Source organism: Ovis aries, chromosome 3 (genome assembly GCF_016772045.2).
Source record: "Ovis aries strain OAR_USU_Benz2616 breed Rambouillet chromosome 3, ARS-UI_Ramb_v3.0, whole genome shotgun sequence".
NCBI classification, from domain to species: domain Eukaryota; kingdom Metazoa; phylum Chordata; class Mammalia; order Artiodactyla; family Bovidae; genus Ovis; species Ovis aries.
In genome coordinates, this window is record NC_056056.1 from 155,603,220 (window position 1) to 155,623,073 (window position 19,854).

Genomic DNA, 19,854 nt, shown 5'->3' on the forward strand with positions numbered 1-19,854 from the left:
GAGCTTGAAGTCTTAACCACTGGACTGCCAAAGAAGTCCCCAAAGAGTTGTCTAGATATGTTCTTTCCCAACCCTTCATTTTTTATTCATGAAGTTTTTTTCCGTTCAGTTTTTAAACATATAAAATTTACCATCTTAACCATTTTTAAGTGTGTAGATCAATGTTATGTATCCATGTTGTGTAACCATCACCACCATCCATCTCCAGACCTCTTTTCATCTTACAGAACTGAAACTATACTCAATAAACACTAATTCCTCATTTCCCCTTCCTGAGCCCCTGGCAACCATGATTTTCCTTTGTGCTTCTATGAGTTTGATTATTCTAAACATCTCATGTAAGAGGAATCATACAGCACTTATCATTTTGTGACTGGCTTATTTCACTTGGCATGATGTCTTCCAGATTCACTGAAGTTAAAGGATATGTCAGGATTTCCTTCCTTTTAAGGTCGAATAATATTTCAGACATGTAATACCACATTTTATTTATTCATTCATCCACTGATTAGCACTTGGATTGCTTCCATGTTTTAATTATTGTGAATAATGTTGTTATGAACATGGATGTGTAAATCTCTCTTTAAGACCCTGCTTCCAATTCTTTTTGGAGCCCAGTTAGAAGCAGAATTGCTATATCATATAGTAGTTCTATTGTTAAATTTTTTAGGCACTGCCATACTGTTTTGCACAGCAGCTGTACCATTTTACATTCTCACCAACAGTGCATAAAGTCTCCAGTTTTTCCACTCCTTGCCAAGACTTGTTATTTACTAATTTTTTGAAGCAATCATTCTGATGGGTGTTAGGGTGTATCTAGTAGTTTTGATTCACATTTCCCTAATGGTTAGTGATGTTGAGCATTTTTTCCCATGCTTACTGGCAATTTGTATATCTTCTTCAGAGAAATACTGGGGTCCAATTTACATATAATTAAATGCACATATATTTTAAGAGTTTAAAGAGTTTTAACACATAGTTTAAAAAGTTTTAGCAAATGTATATAACTGTATAAACACCACCCAAAATCCCATGGGCAGAGAAGCCTGGTAGTCTGCAGTCCATGGGGTTGCTAAGAGTTGGACACGACTGAGTGACTTCACTTTCACTTTTCACTTTCATGCATTGGAGAAGGAAATGGCAACCCACTCTGGTGTTCTTGCCTGGAGAATCCCAGGGACGGGGGAGCCTGGTGGGCTGTCGTCTATGGGGTCGCACAGAGTTGGACACGACTGAAGCGACTAGCAGCAGCAGCAGCAACCACGATTTAGAACATTTCTATCACCTCTTCCCTTGTAGCTCAGTTGGTTAAGAATCTGCCTGCAGTGCAGGAGACCCGGGTTTGATCCCTGGGTCAGGGAAGATCCCCTGGAGAAAGAAATGGCAACCCACTCCAGTATTCTTGATTGGAAAATCTGAGCCTGGTTGGCGGCAGTCCATGGGGTCACAAAGAGTCGGGCACGACTAAGCGACTAACACTTACACTTACTTACACCTATCACCTCTTAGGGCTAAATTGTGCCCTCTGGCACTCAGTTTCCTCTGATCCATGTCCTCAGGCAACTATTGCATCTTCTATCATAGATTAATTTTGCTGTTCCTAGAATTTCAGTTACATGGAATTGTACTGGAGTTTGTGTTTGGCTTCTTTTGACATAATGTTTTTGAGATTCTTCCCTGTTGTTGCTAGTAGGTGGAAGATATTTTAAACATGAAAATTCCTGAACCACTGAGCAGGTGGGCGATTACAATAATCACTGATATTTATTAAGCACATACAATATGTTGAGTACTGTTCAGGCTTTACAAATAATATCTTATTAATTCTAACATCAACTTCATGAGGTGATTCTATTAATCCCATTTTAGAGATGAAGAGCTATAGAATATATAAGTAATTTGCCAAACATCCTGCAGCTACCCAGTGGCGGAACCATGCTTCCTAGGTGGCTCAAGTGGTAAAGAATCCACTTGCCAATGCAGAAGACATACATAGGCTTGATCCCTTGGTTGGGACAATCTCCTAGAGGAGGCAATGGCAACCCACTCCAGTATTCTTACCTGGAGAATCCCATGGACAGAGGAGCCTGCGGGCTACAGTCCATGGGGTCGCAAAGAGCTGGACACAACTGAGCATACATGCAGCCTGGCTCCAGAGTCAGCGTGTAAAGCTACCGTACTCTGCTAATTCACCAGGGCACTGGCTAAATCCCAGCACTTCTCAGTGGGCCAAGGTGTCCATTTGCCCTTCTTCTCCTTCCCATTCTCCACTTGCCATCCCAGCCTCTTCTCATGCCACATTAACTAAATAAGAGCACACATGTACCTGTCTAAACAAGGAGTCTAGGTTGCCACAAGTGAATGAAAAAGTCCTGGGGAGAAAAGGAACAACAGAGAAATAGAAAACAGAAGCAATTACATCCTATTTCTCATTAGTACCAACTTGCCTCATCTCATGGGCCAGTGCTTATTGTCGTGCTCAATTATCTCATGAGACTGGATAGGAACACACAAAAAACTGGTTCCCCCACTCTTAAGTCAGTGTTTATTTTGGCAGAAATGGCAATCTACATTTCCACTGTTTTAACAGAAGTATTAAAATCATTATGCACCATCTTCACAGGCTGTACCACTGCCATTCATTTGTTTTTGAATTAGTAAACATTTCACAATGAGTGCTTTTCTAGACATATTCTCACAAAAGCCATATTACTTTGGAAAGGCCAGACATATAGTGGCCCCCATTTAACATTGTTATTCCAAGGTGACTTAATGACTTGCCTAAATTATATACCTACTTCTGGCTGATCTTCAATATTAATGGTGAAGTCGTCTCCCAGCATCACCTGCTTATTTTTAGCTCTGGTTCTGTTCAGCAGGACAGTGGTCTCCTGGTTGTAAGTAAAAGTATGTTTTCAATTTGGGTTATGCTAGCATTAATGAGTGGAGAAGGCAATGGCACCCCAGTCCAGTACTCTTGCCTGGAAAATCCCATGGACGGAGGAGCCTGGTAGGCTGCAGTCCATGGGGTCGCTAAGAGTCGGGCACGACTTGAACAACTTCACTTTCACTTTTCACTTTCATGCATTGGAGAAGGAAATGGCAACCAACTCCCGTATTCTTGCCTGGAGAATCCGAGGGACGGAGGAGCCCAGTGGGCTGCCGTCTATGGGGTTGCACAGAGTCAGACACGACTGAAGCGACTTAGCAGCAGCAGCAGCATTAATGAGAGAGATTGTAAATCCCTTTCTCCCTAATCAAAGAACAAATAATTTCTTATTTTTATTATGGAAGAATTGACAGTTTTGCCAACAAGTAACTCAGGGAGGCCTGGCATGAAGCAGCCCATGGGGTCGTAAAGAGTCAGACAAGACTGAGTGACTGAACTGAACTGAACTGAACTTAATTACCATTTCTTTCCTGCTTGCTTTCACAGACCAGTGACCTTTTCTATTTCCTAGTGAATAAACTTCATGAATACTTGCCAGAGTCTAGGGATAAGAATGCACTTCACAATAGAACCCAAAGGGCTGATGAGCTGGTGTAAGTACTAACTGGCTAATCACAGATATTTTTTCCCCTGGATGTTAAATAAATGGAAGGCACTGGGCAAAATATGTACTGTTTTAATGATAAATAATGCTGCAAATTTTGCTTCACATAGATTTTTAAAAATAGCATTTATTTTGTTCTAATTGTGTGGTCAAAAACTACATAAGAAACTAGTAATACTGGCTGTCCCCAAAGGAGAAAAAAATCAGGAAAGACACCTTATGAAGGAAAGACACCTTTCACTTATCCCCATTTTTACATTTGAAATTTTGAAAAATTACCTACTTGAAACAGTTAAAATGATTAAATTTTGTTTTAAAATAGTGTGATTATCATTAACACTTTGCAAAAAATAAGTACAAAAATCAATATGATAATGACTTGTGATCTTGACATGCACTTATTAATGTATTCATTCAACAAATATTTTTGAGTACTTACCATGTAGCCATCACAGAATAGGCTTGCAACCAATGTTGGCAATTTGATATTCAGAATTTCCTTCCTATACTTTTTTTTTAAATGGGTATCTGAATGTAATTCTATTAAGGATTACTGATTTTGTGAAATTCTGAACTCATAATGAAGTCATGCCATTTCTGTGACATTTTCTTCTTTGTTTTACAGGGTGTGCATTGAAATTATACAGACTCTGGGACGGATGTTCAGAGAAACAGAAACTGAGTCATTGCGCCTGAACATATTAGCAGCTAAGAAGTAAGGCCTTTTAAAAACTGAGATCTTGTAGCTGCAACCCACTAACTACTCTTTCGAGTGTCTTCCAGAACTCATAATTCTTTGACTTCTCTGCTTGATCCCTTTGTAAATATATTAAACTCTTTTGTCTCTCACTTCCTTCTGTGATGAACAGATTAATTGGTGTATACTGAGTTCTCTCTGATTATTGAGGGCACAAAGATTTTGTTATCCTAAGTTCATCTTTTGTCGTCATCTGAAGACCAAGGGGCTTTCCTGGTGGCTTAGTGGTAAGAATCTGCCTGCAATGCAGGAACTGCAGGAGACACAGGTTTGATCCCTGGGTTGGGAAGATCCCCTGAAAGAGGGCATAGCAACCCACTCCAGTATTCTTGCCTGCAGAACCCCATGGATAGAGGAGCCTGGCGGGCTACAGTTCATAGGGTCACAAAGAGTTGGACACGACCAAAGCGACTTAGCATGCATGCAATCTTGGAGTGAATATTGGAGGGTAAGAGGTGTAATAAAGTTACTCCAAAATATGTGTCCCAAAGAAGAGAGAAATTTACATGTTTCTTACATATTAGTCCAGAGTAAAGAGCCACGCTTTTTACTATAAGATCAGCCAGAGACCTAGGTTTCCTCCTTTTTGTTGCTCTACTGTCTTCTATCATGCTGTCTTTGTCCTCATGGTTAGCTGGCTGAACTTCTTGCCTTCATCACACCCTGTGGGAATCAGGAAGGGCAAGGAAATTTCTTCCTTTTACTTAGGAATATATTTTTATTTACTTATTTTTTAAAATTGGAGTATAACTGCTTTATAATGCTGTTTAGTTTCTGCTGTACAACAACGTGAATCAGCTGTAAGTATACATACATCCCCTCTCTCGAACCTCCCTCTCACCTACTCCCCCTTCCCCCTTCCCCACAGCTGCAAATCCTGCTCCTCTAGGTCATCACAGAGCACCCAGCTGAGCTTCCTGTGCTATAGAGCAGCTTCCCAAATTTCTTTTTAAAGCAAGGCATAGAAGACTTTTGTTGTTGCTGTTCAGTCAGAGTCGTGTCCCACTCTTTGAGATCCCATGGACTGCGTAGTAGTTTTGCTTTCCTTCTATTGCTGAGAATTTTAGGCATACGGCATTTCTAGCCACAAAAAAGGCTGCAAAACGTGTCTGTAGTTGGACTTCTGTGTGTCTAGCTAAACTTTAGATGGCAGTGGGACAGCTGTTATTCAAAGGAAGAATGGGAGAATGTATAGTGTGGGACAACAGCATTCTTTGCCACAGAAAGTGTGTGTTTGCATATTAGCTGTTTGACCTTTTTATGAGATTTATAGGCTATGAATTATATCCTTGGGCAATGGTCTGGCTAAAATCTTAATTTCCTCCCACCCTTTCAATCAACTGTTTATCTACATTTCTTGCATCATAAGGTGGAAGAAGGAGGAGCGCCATGGACTCTGAAACGTTTGAACCTGAAGGAAGAATAAGAACTTTTAGTACTATTTTGTCCAGGCTATTTATTAGAGACTTTTACAAATAAATTTTACTGATAATGGTCATTAGCATATCTTAAGCGAAGGAAAGTTATGACCAACCTAGATAGCATATTGAAAAGCAGAGATACTACTTTGCCAACAAAGGTTTGTCTAGTCAGGGCTATGGTTTTTCCAGTGGTCATGTATGGATGTGAGAATCGGACTGTGAAGAAAGCTGAGCGCCAAAGTATTGATGCTTTTGAACTGTGGTGTTGGAGAAGACTCTTGAGAGTCCCCTGGATTGCAAGGAGATCCAACCAGTCTATTCTGAAGGAGATCATCCCTGGGTGTTCTTTGGGAGGAATGATGCTAAAGCTGAAGCTCCAGTAGTTTGGCCACCTCACGCAAAGAGTTGACTTATTGGAAAGACTCTAATGCTGGGAGGGATTGGGGGCAGGAAGAGGAGGGGATGACAGAGGATGAGATGGCTGGATGGCATCACTGACTTGATGGACGTGAGTCTGAGTGAACTCTGGGCATTGGTGATGGACAGGGAGGCCTGGCGTGCTGTGATTCATGGGGTCACAAAGAGTCAGACACGACTGAGCGACTGAACTGAACTGAACTGAAGCAACTTGCTGTGTGTCAAGGACTATAGGCATACTATGCTTTACAGCAGGGTGGTCAAATGTTTCTGCAAAAAGCTACATAGTCTCTGTTGAAACTACTTAATTCTGCCATTGTCACAAAAGCAGCCATGGACAATATGCAAAGGAAAGGGCACAGCGGTATTCCGATAAAGTTTTATTTATAAAAAGAGGCTCTGGGCTATTGTGTCTGCAGGCCATAGTTTGTTGACCCCTACTCTAGAGCATACAAGGAAAATATACTGCTATTTTCTCTGCATACTTTTTTTTCTCTGCATACTTCTTTATGTAGTTGACGATACTGCCATTTTCCCAATATCCAAGAGAGAGATTCAAAATTATGTCTGATATTTATGTCTTCTCCCACACTGAAATGATTGCTAAATCACATTACCCCTTTTGTCCACCTTTTGGTCTCTACTTTTCTTTATCCCAATTGGAGAAAATCATTCTTACCAATCTCTGTTGTAAAGTGTTGCATTTTAATTGCTCTGTCTTAACTTGGTTCTGCCACATCAGCCCTACTGTATCAAGCTTCTTTACTGAGACAACAAATTCTTCTCATGTCCTTTGGTACATATAGTATATTGCTGTAGTTGGTTGTAATACTAACTTTTCAGTCAATTTTGATATTCATAGTGGTCAAATCATGTTATCTGTACCAATAACTAGCACAGTAAATGTCTAATACAACTAATAATCTTCTGTTGCTATGTAACAAATTATTGGGTTGGTCAAAAAGTTCATTTGGCTTTTTCCATAGATCTTACAGGCAGACCTGAATGAACTTTTTGACCAACCCAATACCACAAATTTAGTGGCTTCAAACAACATACACTTATTATCTGACAGTTTCATGGATCAGGAAATCTGGATACAGCTTAGCTGGCTCCTCTGCTCAGGGTCTGACAAGGCTGTAATCAAGGTGGTTGGCTGGGGCTGCAGTCTCAGGCTTGGGGCCCTCTTCCAAACTCATCTGGGTAGTTGTTAGCAGAATTAATTTCCTTATAGCTGTAAAGCTCATGACAGCTTGCTTCTTGGCAGGAGAATATCTCTGAGCTCAGAAAAGGCCTAAACTCTCTTTTAAAGGACTCGCCTCATTAGCTTAGGTCCACTCAGGATAATCTCTCTTTGATTAACTCAAAAGTCAACTCACTGGGGATCTTAATTACATTTGCAAAATTTCTTCACCTTTCTCATCTAATATAACTTAATGATGAGAATGAAAGCCTAATATGTTCCCATGTCCTGACCATACTTTAGGGAAGGGATCATATATACTACAGGATGCAAATCTTGGAAGCCATATTAAAATTCTGCTTACCAAAATAACACAGAATGACTTATAAGACCATGAATGTGCCCTTCAATGTCTGTACCTTAAGATACTGTAATACATTAAAAAAAATCTTACATTGGGAATAATAACAATCTAAACAATAAAAGTATCAAACTCTTGGTACCATTTTTAAGGGTGTGATGTCAACCCTAAGGTATCTATTATAATAAGTCAGGATGAAATACCATTTTAGAATAAAATTTCTTTTATCTATTATTGACTTAATGGATTTTAAATTGAGTTGGCAGAAGGAATAGATTGCAGAAGGGATAGATTTAAAATTAAATTCCATTTGAGCAAATAAAAAAACATTTATTCATTTCAGCATTTTCCTCTTTATTTTTTCATAAGTAGAGATTTTATTAGTTCAACCCACTTCATTGTATTCTTGAAATATGCTATAATCCTTCCTTTTTTTAAAGTATTCTTATGGTTGAAGTCATGTATTCAACTTACCGCAGTGACTCAGAATTTGAGAGTTCCTCCCCTTAGCCTAGGATATATGATAGTTTGAAAAAAAGTTGTTGCTGAAAATAAAGGACTATAATTAAATATTACAGTGAATGGAATGTCAATTCAAACTTAGTATCAGGAAAGCTTCTAAATAGAGTATTTTGTTGATTTGAGAAGTGTCTTCTGAAAATAAAGTGGCTGTTTTAAAACAGCCTGAATAAAATATTAGCAAATATCCGATAGGACATATCCTGCTTTTTTGAGCAATGTGGTAACTGACAATGTGCTAACTTCTTTTGCAGATATGAGAACTAGATTTGTTTTTTGAGTTGGTGAAGGAGGGGAATTGCACTTTTATTAGAATTTTGGTAAACGTATCATGGTAATAATTTAAATGACTGTAAAGATTCAGTTCAGTTCAGTTCAGTCGCTCAGTCGTGTCCGACTCTTTGCGACCCCATGAATTGCAGCACACCAGGCCTCCCTGTCCATCACCAACTCCCGGAGTTCACTCAGACTCACGTCCATTGAGTCCGTGATGCCATCCAGCCATCTCATCCTCGGTCGTCCCCTTCTCCTCCTGCCCCCAGTCTCTCCCAGCATCAGAGTCTTTTCCAATGAGTCAACTCTTCGCATGAGGTGGCCAAAGTACTGGAGTTTCAGCCTCAAATATTACTAAATAAGACTGTTTATATTCTTCTTTATTCCATTATGAAAGGAATGCTTAAGAATATAGAGGATTTCTATATAGTCCTATATGTACATTCTTTTATTGCTCCTCTCTGTCAAAGCTTCTCTGATAGTGTTTTCAATTAGGGAATGGATTTTTCTAGTGGTCTGCCTTCAGCTTTTTTTCAACCTTGTAGGGGTTGTACTATATGTATGAAAATGGGATTACTGACCTAGCTTCTCAGGAAGCATGTTATGAATTGTGATTTTTGTGTGTGTGAGCCTTTTTATTTTCAAATAGTATGATATATTATTCAAATATGCAGTAACATTTATGTGGGTTATTAGTATATATTAGGGGACTGTACACTGCATTTGAAAGACCTGAAGTTCAATACTACTTTTATTCACTAATAGCTAGTGATCTTTAGTGGAACAATAAACCTCTGAAATGGTTTGTTACAAACAGTTTCTAGAATCAAAAAACTCTATAATATCACTTATATGTAGAATCTAAAAAATAAGACTAGTGAATCTAACAAAAAAGAAGCAGACTCACAGATATAAAGAACAAACTAAGTGCTCTAACCAGTGGGCAGAGGGAAGGGGGGAGGGGCAAAATAGAGGTAGGGAGCTAAGAGGTACAAACTACTATGTATAAAATAAATAAGCTGCAAGGATATATTGTGCAAGACAGGGAATATAGCCAATAGTGTGTAATAAGTATAAATGGAGTATAACCTATAAAATTTTTGAATCACTATATTGTATACCTGAAACTAATATTATAAATCAATTATACCTCAATTAAAATAAACAGTCCACAGTCCTTCATACTTTTAAATATAATTACATTCAGTGCCTGAAAACTTGGTGTCACTGTTTTTCTTTTTGAACTTAACTCACTAAGTGCCTTTATTTTTTTTCAGGGGAACACTATTTAACCTTTTGGTAATTTTAATTAGTGAGCCTCAGATTCCAAAATCAGGTCCTGTGTTTGACATCCAGTTGGTGGCTGACTCAACTTCAGTTGAGATGTCTTTTGATGCTGAGGTGAGATGAAAATTTTGGAATACACTAATTACAATATATACGAGTTCTTCTATGTGGACCATGAGTTCTAGAATATAGAAACATAATTAAATCAAAGTTAATATTTTGTTATTAACTTCAAAACTTAGATAGCTATTCATCAATATTATATCCATTTTATATGTTTTAAAGTATGCATACTGAGAAAACAGTATTCTGTATATATTAGATAAATCTGTTTATATCTGTCTCTGTAAGATATTTATGTATATAATTTCACAGCAGGGGTCTAATGGGTAAAAAAGCACTATCTTAGAGATATATCAGGGTTAAGGTTCTTGTCTTAGTTTATCATTTCCTTACCTATATGAGTAGTGCAAACTTAGCATTACTTGTTTGTTTAAAGTTTTACTAAAATATTAGAGGTATCAAAGTGCCACGGAAGAACTGTACAAAAAGATCTTCATGACCCAGATAATGATGGGATGTGATCACTAATCTAGAGCCAGACATCTTGGAATGTGAAGTCAGGTGGGCCTTAGAAAGCATCACTACAAACAAAGCTAGTGGAGGTGATGGCATTCCAGTTGAGCTATTTCAAATCCTGAAAGATGATGCTGTGAAAGTGCTGCACTCAATATGCCAGCAAGTTTGGAAAACTCAGCAGTGGCCACAGGACTGGAAAAGGTCCGTTTTCATTCCAATCCCAAAGAAAGGCAATGCAAAAGAATGCTCAAACTACCGCACAATTGCACTCATCTCACATGCTAGTAAAGTAATGCTCAAAATTCTCCAAGCCAGGCTTCAGCAATACGTGAACTGTGAACTCCCTGATGTTCAAGCTGGTTTTAGAAAAGGCAGAGGAACCAGAGATCAAATTGCCAACATCTGCTGGATCATGGAAAAGCAAGAGAGTTCCAGAAAAACATCTATTTCTGCTTGATTGACTATGCCAAAGCCTTTGACTGTATGGATCACAATAAACTGTGGAAAATTCTAAAAGAGATGGGAATACCAGACCACCTGACCTGCCTCTTGAGGAACCTATATGCAGGTCAGGAAGCAACAGTTAGAACTGGACATGGAACAACAGACTGGTTCCAAATAGGAAAAGGAGTACATCAAGGCTGTATATTGTCACCCTGCTTATTTAACTTATATGCAGAGTACATCATGAGAAACGCTGGACTGGAAGAAACACAAGCTGGAATCAAGATTGCTGGGAGAAATATCAATAACCTCAGATATGCAGATGACACCACCCTTATGGCAGAAAGTGAAGAGGAGCTAAAAAGCCTCTTGATGAAAGTGAAAGAGGAGAGTGAAAAAGTTGGCTTAAAGCTCAACATTCAGAAAACAAAGATCATGGCATCCGGTCCCATCACTTCATGGGAAATAGATGGGAAACAGTAGAAACAATGTCAGACTTTATTTTTGGGGCTCCAGAATCACTGCAGATGGTGATTGCAGCCATGAAATTAAAAGACGCTTACTCCTTGGAAGAAAAGTTATGACCAACCTAGATAGTATATTCAAAAGCAGAGACATTACTTTGCCGACTAAGGTCCGTCTAGTCAAGGCTACAGTTTTTCTTGTGGTCATGTATGGATGTGAGAGTTGGACTGTGAAGAAGGCTGAGCACTGAAGAATTGATACGATTGAACTGTGGTGTTGGAGAAGACTCTTGAGAGTCCCTTGGACTGCAAGGAGATCCAACCAGTCCATTCTGAAGGAGATCAACCCTGGGATTTCTTTGGAAGGAATGATGCTAAAGCTGAAGCTCCAGTAGTTTGGCCACCTCATGCGAAGAGTTGATTCATTGGAAAAGACTCTGATGCTGGGAGAGATTGGGGGCAGGAGGAGAAGGGGACGGCCGAGGATGAGATGGCTGGATGGCATCACGGACTTGATGGATATGAGTCTGAATGAACTCCGGGAGATGGTGATGGACAGGGAGGCCTGGCGTGCTGCAATTCATGGGGTCGCAAAGAGTCGGACATGACTGAGCGACCGAACTGAACTGATAATGTACTTACTCTGAGAGAATAAATCAGGTTATTATTAGTTTATTTTGAATAGGCCAACACAGACTTTCTTTAAAGGGTGGACATGATTTGATAGTTCTTGAATACACAATCAGAGTTCTGTTTTAGAAAGGTCTTAAATTCACTCATTTATTCAATAAATATTTATTGAGTGTCTGTTATAAGCTAAACAGTGTTCTAGGCAGCAGGCTGCAAATAAAAAGCAAAATAGATACAACTTCTGCCCTTATAGGTTGAAGAGACAGGAATTAATTGGTCAAATATAACATCAAATATTATTACAGACTGTATATGGAGCATCTGCAGTACCAATTTCAACACTGGAATGAGTGGATTAGGGATAAAAGAGGAGGATGGAAACAAGACTGACAGAAGTGTTAAGAAGCTAGTGCTGTAGTCCAGCTGACGGATGATAGGGGCCAAGAAGCAAGCCTTCTCTGACCCCCAAACAACACTAGGCTTTCATTTTAGAGCTCTCCTAACTTCCTGTGCCTTTCTTCCACAGCTCTTGTCTCAGTGTATAACTGTGCATTTATTTATGTGATTATTAGATTGATATCTGTTCCCCCCTAGATTTGCGATCCCATGGACTGTAGTCTACCAGGCTTCTCTGTCCATGGGATTTTCCAGGTAAGAGTACTGGAGTGGGTTGCCATTTCCTTCTCCAGGGGATCTTCCTGACCCAGGGATCGAACCCAGGTCTCCTGCATTGCAGGCAGACGCTTTATCCTCTGAGCCACCACGGAAGCCCTTGTATATTCCACTAGGGCAGTAACCACGTCTCTGTTACTCTCCATTAGTACAGTATGGGACTCCAATGAGTACTGTGTCTGATGCATGTTTGTTCAATAAATAAATGAAAAAAGGAGGATGGTAATTGTGAAGAGGAAAGATTCCAGAAAGTTTTAGGAAACTGAGTTGATAAAAATATAAAGAGTTAATATTAGATGACTTTTAGATTCTGGCCTGGATGACAAATAACAGCTAAAACAAGAATAGTAGGTTTAAAGGGGAAATAATGAGCTTGGTTTTAGATTAGTTTATTTGATTTGCCTTTGATATTTCCACATGAAAACATCCAGTGAGTAGTACAGACAGGTCTGAATTTCCTGTTTTCGGACCTGCTGGTCTTTTGCACCTGGGCTATGAATGAAACCATGAGCAGATTATATAAATTCTGGTTCCAAGGTCTAATAGAGCAGGTGGTTTCAAACTAGAACTCTTCCTTGCAAAGGATACTGTTAGGGAAAATGTGGGGCCTGTAGCACGCCTACAGATACAGTTCCCATGCACCAAGTGGCCTGTGGGCTAGGAGACAGCTTCACCAACTGTTTGAATTTCTTGAGAACAACAACAAAATATCTCTAACTTTACATTTACCCATACCACAGAAGGAGTTATCCTTCAAGTTGGGCATAAGACTTAATTCCCTGGAGAATCTCCTACTTCAATTCTGGGGAGTATATTTCTACATTCTTGAAAGGAAGCAGGATGGTTGATCTGAATGACACTGCAAATCAGTGTGCATTTTTTTGCATGTATTATTCTGTAGGCCGTATCTTCTTTTCCTTCTTTTCCCACTTTCTTAGCCATTATTATATGTGCAGTCATTTTATGAGAGCCACTTTTTTGAGAATGATTGAATCAAACAGAACAAGAAAATTAACCACACTAATACTTTCTATTGATCATAAATTCTTTTTATAAATACCTGAGGAGAACCAGAAGAAATGATTATTTTCTGGCTCTGCCAATGATACTGCATTGATTACTATTTAAAATTCTAGTTACAGAAGCTTATCCTGGAATATACAGATACAGCTACAGCACTTTTGTATGAGATACTTCTTGTCTTTCAGCAGGTACAATGGTTTTATTATACATACTATATTGTGTCATTATCTTATATGTCATGATCATTATATGATACATACTGTTGTTGTTGAGTCACTAAGTCACGTCTGACTCTTTTGTGACCCCATGCATGGTAGCCTTCAAGGCTCCTCTGTCCATGGTATTTCCCAGGCATGAATACTGGAGTGGGTTGCCATTTTCTTCTCCAGGGGATCGTCGTAACTCAGGGATCAAACCCGCATCTCCTGTATTGGCAGGTTAATTCTTTACCACTGAGCCACCTGGGAAGCCCTATTATATGATATATATATTCTATAATTAAAATGCTTGTCTTAGAGATAATCTCCAATATTGGGTGATTTAAATGATAGGACTGCTATTGTTCTTAAGTGTTCATCTAGCTTATGTTCCTAAATACTCATCTTAAAGATTTGATTAATCAGGATAAAATGTATTTGAAAATGAGTATCTTTTTAGCTAGGTTTGAACTTCATGAATATAACCTTGCTTATTTCATCGCATTTTCTTAGGGAAATCTTGGATTGGAGTCAACAAAGTTTGCTATTAGCTGGATAATGTCGTTTCTACAAAGTTGTCCTCCCATAGTAAGTACCTTCTAGAAGCAGAAACAAAACTGATGAAACAGATCAAAAAAGGCTGATGAAACAGATGCTCTTGTACCTAATTAACGACTATTTCTCTATAAGGGGAGAAGTTTATAAAACAGAAGAAAATGTACATTTGGTAATTTTATTAGTCAAAACAAAACGTTTTTCTATTTGGGGCCTGAATGTTTAAGATATTGAAATAACATCTTAAATGTGATTTTTATTTAATGAAAAGCCCTAAGCTATATGTAGAAAATAGAATTTTAAAACGCTGGCTGTATAATTAAGTGAAAAACATGAACATTCATCTTAAACAGTGAGTGTGAGTTGGTGAGTATGAGGACACTTTTAGTACTGTGGCCACTCTGTCCTGGCAGCCACCACCCTGGTCTGTGGTATCACCATCTCTCTCCTCGACACTCTAATTGCATTACGTGGTCTGTCCTATCTTTCCACCAGACTACAGTCAAAGGAATCTATTCAAAATAAAAAATCTGATTATGTCATCACTTGCTTTAAATCATGTGCTCATAATAAATGAAGACTAACAAATGAAGACTAAAAACTTTAATATGGCCTACAGGGCTGTGCATGTTATGACCCTGAAGCCTCCTCTGGTCCCTCACTCTGCTAGCTATGTGGGTCTCATACCCACTGCCCACCCTGATACTCCCAACTCCATCACATGGTCTTTACCATTCCCTCTGTCTGTCTGCTTGAAGCACTTTTTCCTTCTTTTTACACCTAATTAACTCCTCATCCTTCAGGCCTCAGTGTCCCTTCCTTGTGTGGGGTGGAGGTGATGATTCTTCCATTCTGGTTATATCAGATTCTTCCATCATGGGCACACATTGTCAGAGCATGGCAACTTTTTCCTTTTCTACACAGGACTTGTTATTGTTGCAGTCTACACTGTTTGTGTTATTATTTGATTCTGTCTTGTGGTAGCCATTAGTGTCCATATATGTTCTTGGTTTCTCTCCTTTCAGGCAAGTAGTAGCAGTACACTTCCCTACCAACTTGAAATTAGGTGGGTCTCTGTTTCTGCTTTGGCCAGTGGAATGTGAGCAGAAGTAACCTATGTCACTTCTTGTCCAAAGGTTTAGGAGCCAGTGTATGCTTTCCTGCCTTTTTTTTTCCTTCTGATAGGGTGACTAGTAACATTCCATATGGTCCTGGAATGTGGACCAGTGACTACAATGAGCAGAAACCCCTACTGATCCTTAAGGAACATACAGCATGAGCAAATAATGAACCTTCCTTGTGTTAAACAAAGCATTGATATTTTGCGAGATTTATTACCATCACATAACCTAGTCTATCATGATTGATACAATGTCTTTCTTCCCAAACTCAAGGGGCCATAGGGTAGGAGCTCTGTGTTTTGTGCCAGGCGCATAATAGATGTTAAATAAAATATCTGCTGAATTAACTCTAAGAAAGGCTTTATCCATTAATCTCTTCTCATCTCCCCAAACTTACTTTCCCTTTATTCATTCATGTATTTTTCTGTATAGTCAACATAGATTTAATTGGGAATCTTTTCAAAAGGTAGTAATGCAAACTAAATTTTTGTTGCTAATGGAGGATTGACATGTAGTATTCTGTTCTCTCTCCATACATGAACATGCTTCTTTTAACCATCAGTGGTTTCCTGCTTTGAGCTATTTTGATGTTGAGTCTGTCTTACGGAATCCAGTTGCCAGATCTCTGACATAAATATATAAAAACCTGTCTGCAGTCGGAGGGTACACTTGTCAGTAGTACAGCCAACTGCCTTATACAGAGATTGAGCCAGGAATCTGAGTCCTTTAGCAGACATAGACTCTAACCAGTCTCAGGCCCACTTCAAAGAGTGTTGTAAAGTTACAGTCACTCCCAGCAACAGTAGCTCATATGTGCACGATGCAAGACCCTTACTTTTTGTGTGGGGTGTTTGCAGACCTCATCATCAAAACTACTGTGTGGAATCTGGGGTCCTAAGAACTCCAAGCGACAGGAAAGTTTTCTTGTCAACCTCTAGGGTTAGTTCACCAAAGGAACTGAGCTGAGTATGTGGCCAGCCTATGACCATAAAGAACGTCAGGATGAAAGATGGCAAAGGGACCACTAACAGTGTTAAAAACTGCAGTATTAACCTACTTCTAAAGAGTCTGGGTAGAAACAGACCATTTGAGAGAAATTTGCAAGCAGGGAAACTGGTGGAATCATTGAATATACCTGCAGGACAGTCAGCTCTGGCTGATTCTCTTTCTTGATTACAGCAAGATGCTAAAGAAATTAAAAATTTAATTCCCAATGGGCATTGCTTTGTTTCCCTGCTCCAGACTCTCTGATCTCAATCTGCATTTGCCTGACACAATATTTAGTCAATATGTGTAAATGGATCTGGGTTGGGGAAACTTCAGATCACCTGCCTTACTTAGGAAGGGTCAGTAGCCACGTGAATAGAAAAGGCAAATTTTGTTAGTGCTAATTTAATGAGCATCCAGAATGACCTTCTGGTTAGAGCCTGAAAGGGCAGTGGTATTCCTTTCTGTTTTTTACAGTAGCCTAAATTTATGCTTCCAATGTTCTCCTCCTGCTTTGGAGTCAAACTCCTTTGACAGTCAGGTCTGGTTCTGATCCAGTTGGTAGGGGGGCAACTGGCAAACCCAGTCAGTCTGTAGTCTGGAGCTCTCTCAGTACTAATTTAGTAAGAAACAGCACAATGCAAGGGCATCAGGGAGTCGGGGTGGCGAGGACTTCAGCCTAGATTTCTAGTGGAAACTCCAGCTAAGCAGGTGCCCTTGCAGGCGGCATGCAGCGTGCGTGTAACTGTGTTTCCCTTGCCTAGATTACTTTCGTGGCCAGTATTGTGAAACAAGTGGTGAAGGGCCTTTCAGCTTCATTTCAGCTGCTAAGTCCTGGCCGAGCGGTTTTGTTGTACCAGCAGTTTTACATCCTCAAGAGCTGTCTGCAATACAGCAAGACTTTAGCTGAGTATATTAGGAACAACTACAGAGAAGAATTCAGGTAAGAAAAAGTCTGACTCTCATCTGCCACAAAATCCACTCATTTTTTATCTTCATGCAAAACTACAACACGACCCAATATTTAGAAGATTAGGTAGGAAATTCTAATGTTTGTTTTTAATAATATTTTACTTTGATAAAATAGTTACCTTACTGTGATAAGGTAGGATTTGGGGTTGGGGGGTGTCTAAGAACTATTGCCACTTGAAGTACATTCCTACGCCAGAAGAGACCAGTGAATCATCAAAGCTCTCTGGGAAGGACTGTTTCTCACTCACTGTCTTTATCGCAACCAGCATCTATTTTGCAGAACTGGTAATGATTTTAACATGTGAATAACTGAAAGTAAGAAACCCTACTGAAGGAGACAATATAATTGACTGTGAATCAACCCAGTCATTGGGGGAAAGAAAAACAATTGATAAAGGAGGAATGATGAATGCAGTTACTAGGGTTTTCTTTTTTGTTGTTTCATTTACCCTTCTCTTACATTCAGTAACAAAACAGTAAGAAAGAACAGTAGAGAGCATTGTTTCATCATCAGCCAGCTTGTTCTGCACCTCAGGGGTTCCTACTTCTATTTATAGGCCGGCAAAGCCAAATGCTCTTAGCGGTATAGCTTTGCATTAGCACCTTTAAAGGGAAAAACAAAACAAAACCCAGGTTGTGTCTAACTTAAGATGAAAAGGGTGCAGCAGGCGTAGCTTTGTTATTACTTTGGATGGAGACAGACATACAAGGTTGGGAAGGCATGTGTGGCCTAAAGATTTGCTTTAAAAAATTTTACAGGCCAGTGTCAATCCTGTTTTTCCTCCATGTGGTTTTATAGCATAGGTTCCATTCTGGTTCCCATAAAAGGGTTTTGGTTGCCCCGCTATGAGTTGGTGCACATGACCTAATTTTTTCCTCACTTTTTTTGAAGTAAAATTCATATAGCATGAAATTCACCATTTTAAACATTTTAAAGGGTGCAATTCAGTGGCTTTTTTATTTTTAAAGACTTTATTTTTTGACCCAGGCCTACAGCAGTGAAAGTATTGATTCCTAATCACTGGACTACCAGGGAACTGCCAAGGCTTCATTTTTTTTTACTTTTTTGTTTTGGTTGCACCGCGTGGCATGCAGGATCGAACTCAGGCCGCTTGCATTGGAAGCACAGAGTCTTAACCACTGGACCACCAGGGAATTCCCTCAGTGGCTTTTAATACATTTCACAATGTTGTGCAACCACCACTCCTATCTAATTGCAGAACATTTTCATCACTCCCAAAGAAGCCTGTTACCCATGAAGCTGTCACACCCTAGCACCCGGCAACTGCTAATCTACTCTCTGTCTCTGTGGATTTGCCTGTTCTGGACATTCCATACAAATGGAATCACACAACATATGGCCTTTGTGTCTGGTTTCTTTCACTTAGCCTGATGTTTCCAAGGTTCATCCATGTTGTAGCATGGGTCACATAAATCAATGTCTTAAAAATAGTTACATTTAAAAATCAGAACAATGGCAACAATAGTGGCACATGCCTACATGAAAATAGTTGGCCAGGGCTCAAAAGCAGCTACCCTCTTAGGCAGATAACACACTGTTTAGTTTGCCACTGTCTCCTCTCTTTGTCCTTAGTGTTAGCCTTCCTACATGTGACACCCAAGTCTCACATATAGAAATGTTGTACTTGTTCAGTTTGTCTGGGGTGCGCCTGGGCACTGGTGTTTAAAATAAACTTTCTAGGTGATGCTAATGTGCGTCCAGGGCTGAGAAGCAATGCTTGAAGCCGTCCAAGAGTCTAGCTAAAGATTTTCTTACTTTTGTCTCTTCCCTGGTTTTTCCCTATAGTAGCTGACCCTTGAACCGTGTTGTAGCTAGGGATGCCACACCCCACATAGTTGAAAATCCATATATAACTTTTGACCCCACCCAAAGTTAACGAATAGCCAATTTTTGACCAGAAGCTATTCTGATAACATAAAGTTTATTAATATATATTTTGTATGTTATATGTATCATATACTGCATTCTTACAATTAAGTCAGCTAGAGAAAATATTATCAAGAAAATCATATTTATTGATACAGGAAGTTCATGTTGTCTTTAAAAGATGAACTGTCTATCTATAAGTATCTACATTAATTTGTCTTAAATGGTACAAAGCACTGTAGATGTTACACATATTACAATCACTAGGCAAAAGAAATGAAAAGATAATGTGAAAAAGAAATTTATATTTATGTACAGGCCTAATGGTTCATGCATTGGTAACAAAGCAGCAGCAATATGATCGCTTCATGGTAACCTGGCTTATACAATAATGAATGAATCATAATAAAATGTTTATGGCACACAGTGTTATAGCCATATTCATAATATAGTACTGGGAACATTGTTACTTAAAAAAAACACCTGTGGTGATAGGCTGATAGTTTCTCCAATTACAAGAAAGAGAAGCATACTGTATGGTATGTAAGTC

At 39.2% G+C, this 19,854-nt stretch overlaps 2 protein-coding genes across 24 annotated transcripts in view; one reads left to right on the forward strand and one right to left on the reverse strand.

The window, feature by feature from the left end:
- Positions 1–19,854, reverse strand: part of XPOT (exportin for tRNA) — a 173,979-nt gene that overhangs the window by 117,818 nt on the left and 36,307 nt on the right. The gene's annotated exons all lie outside the window — the stretch shown is intronic.
- Positions 1–19,854, forward strand: part of C3H12orf56 (chromosome 3 C12orf56 homolog) — a 92,912-nt gene that overhangs the window by 63,200 nt on the left and 9,858 nt on the right. Inside the window, exons 7-12 of the mRNA XM_012174624.5 lie at positions 3,437–3,543; positions 4,180–4,269; positions 9,763–9,886; positions 13,698–13,772; positions 14,295–14,369; positions 17,209–17,387. Coding sequence (XP_012030014.3) covers positions 3,437–3,543; positions 4,180–4,269; positions 9,763–9,886; positions 13,698–13,772; positions 14,295–14,369; positions 17,209–17,387 — 650 coding nt within the window. The remainder of the gene's footprint in view (positions 1–3,436; positions 3,544–4,179; positions 4,270–9,762; positions 9,887–13,697; positions 13,773–14,294; positions 14,370–17,208; positions 17,388–19,854) is intronic.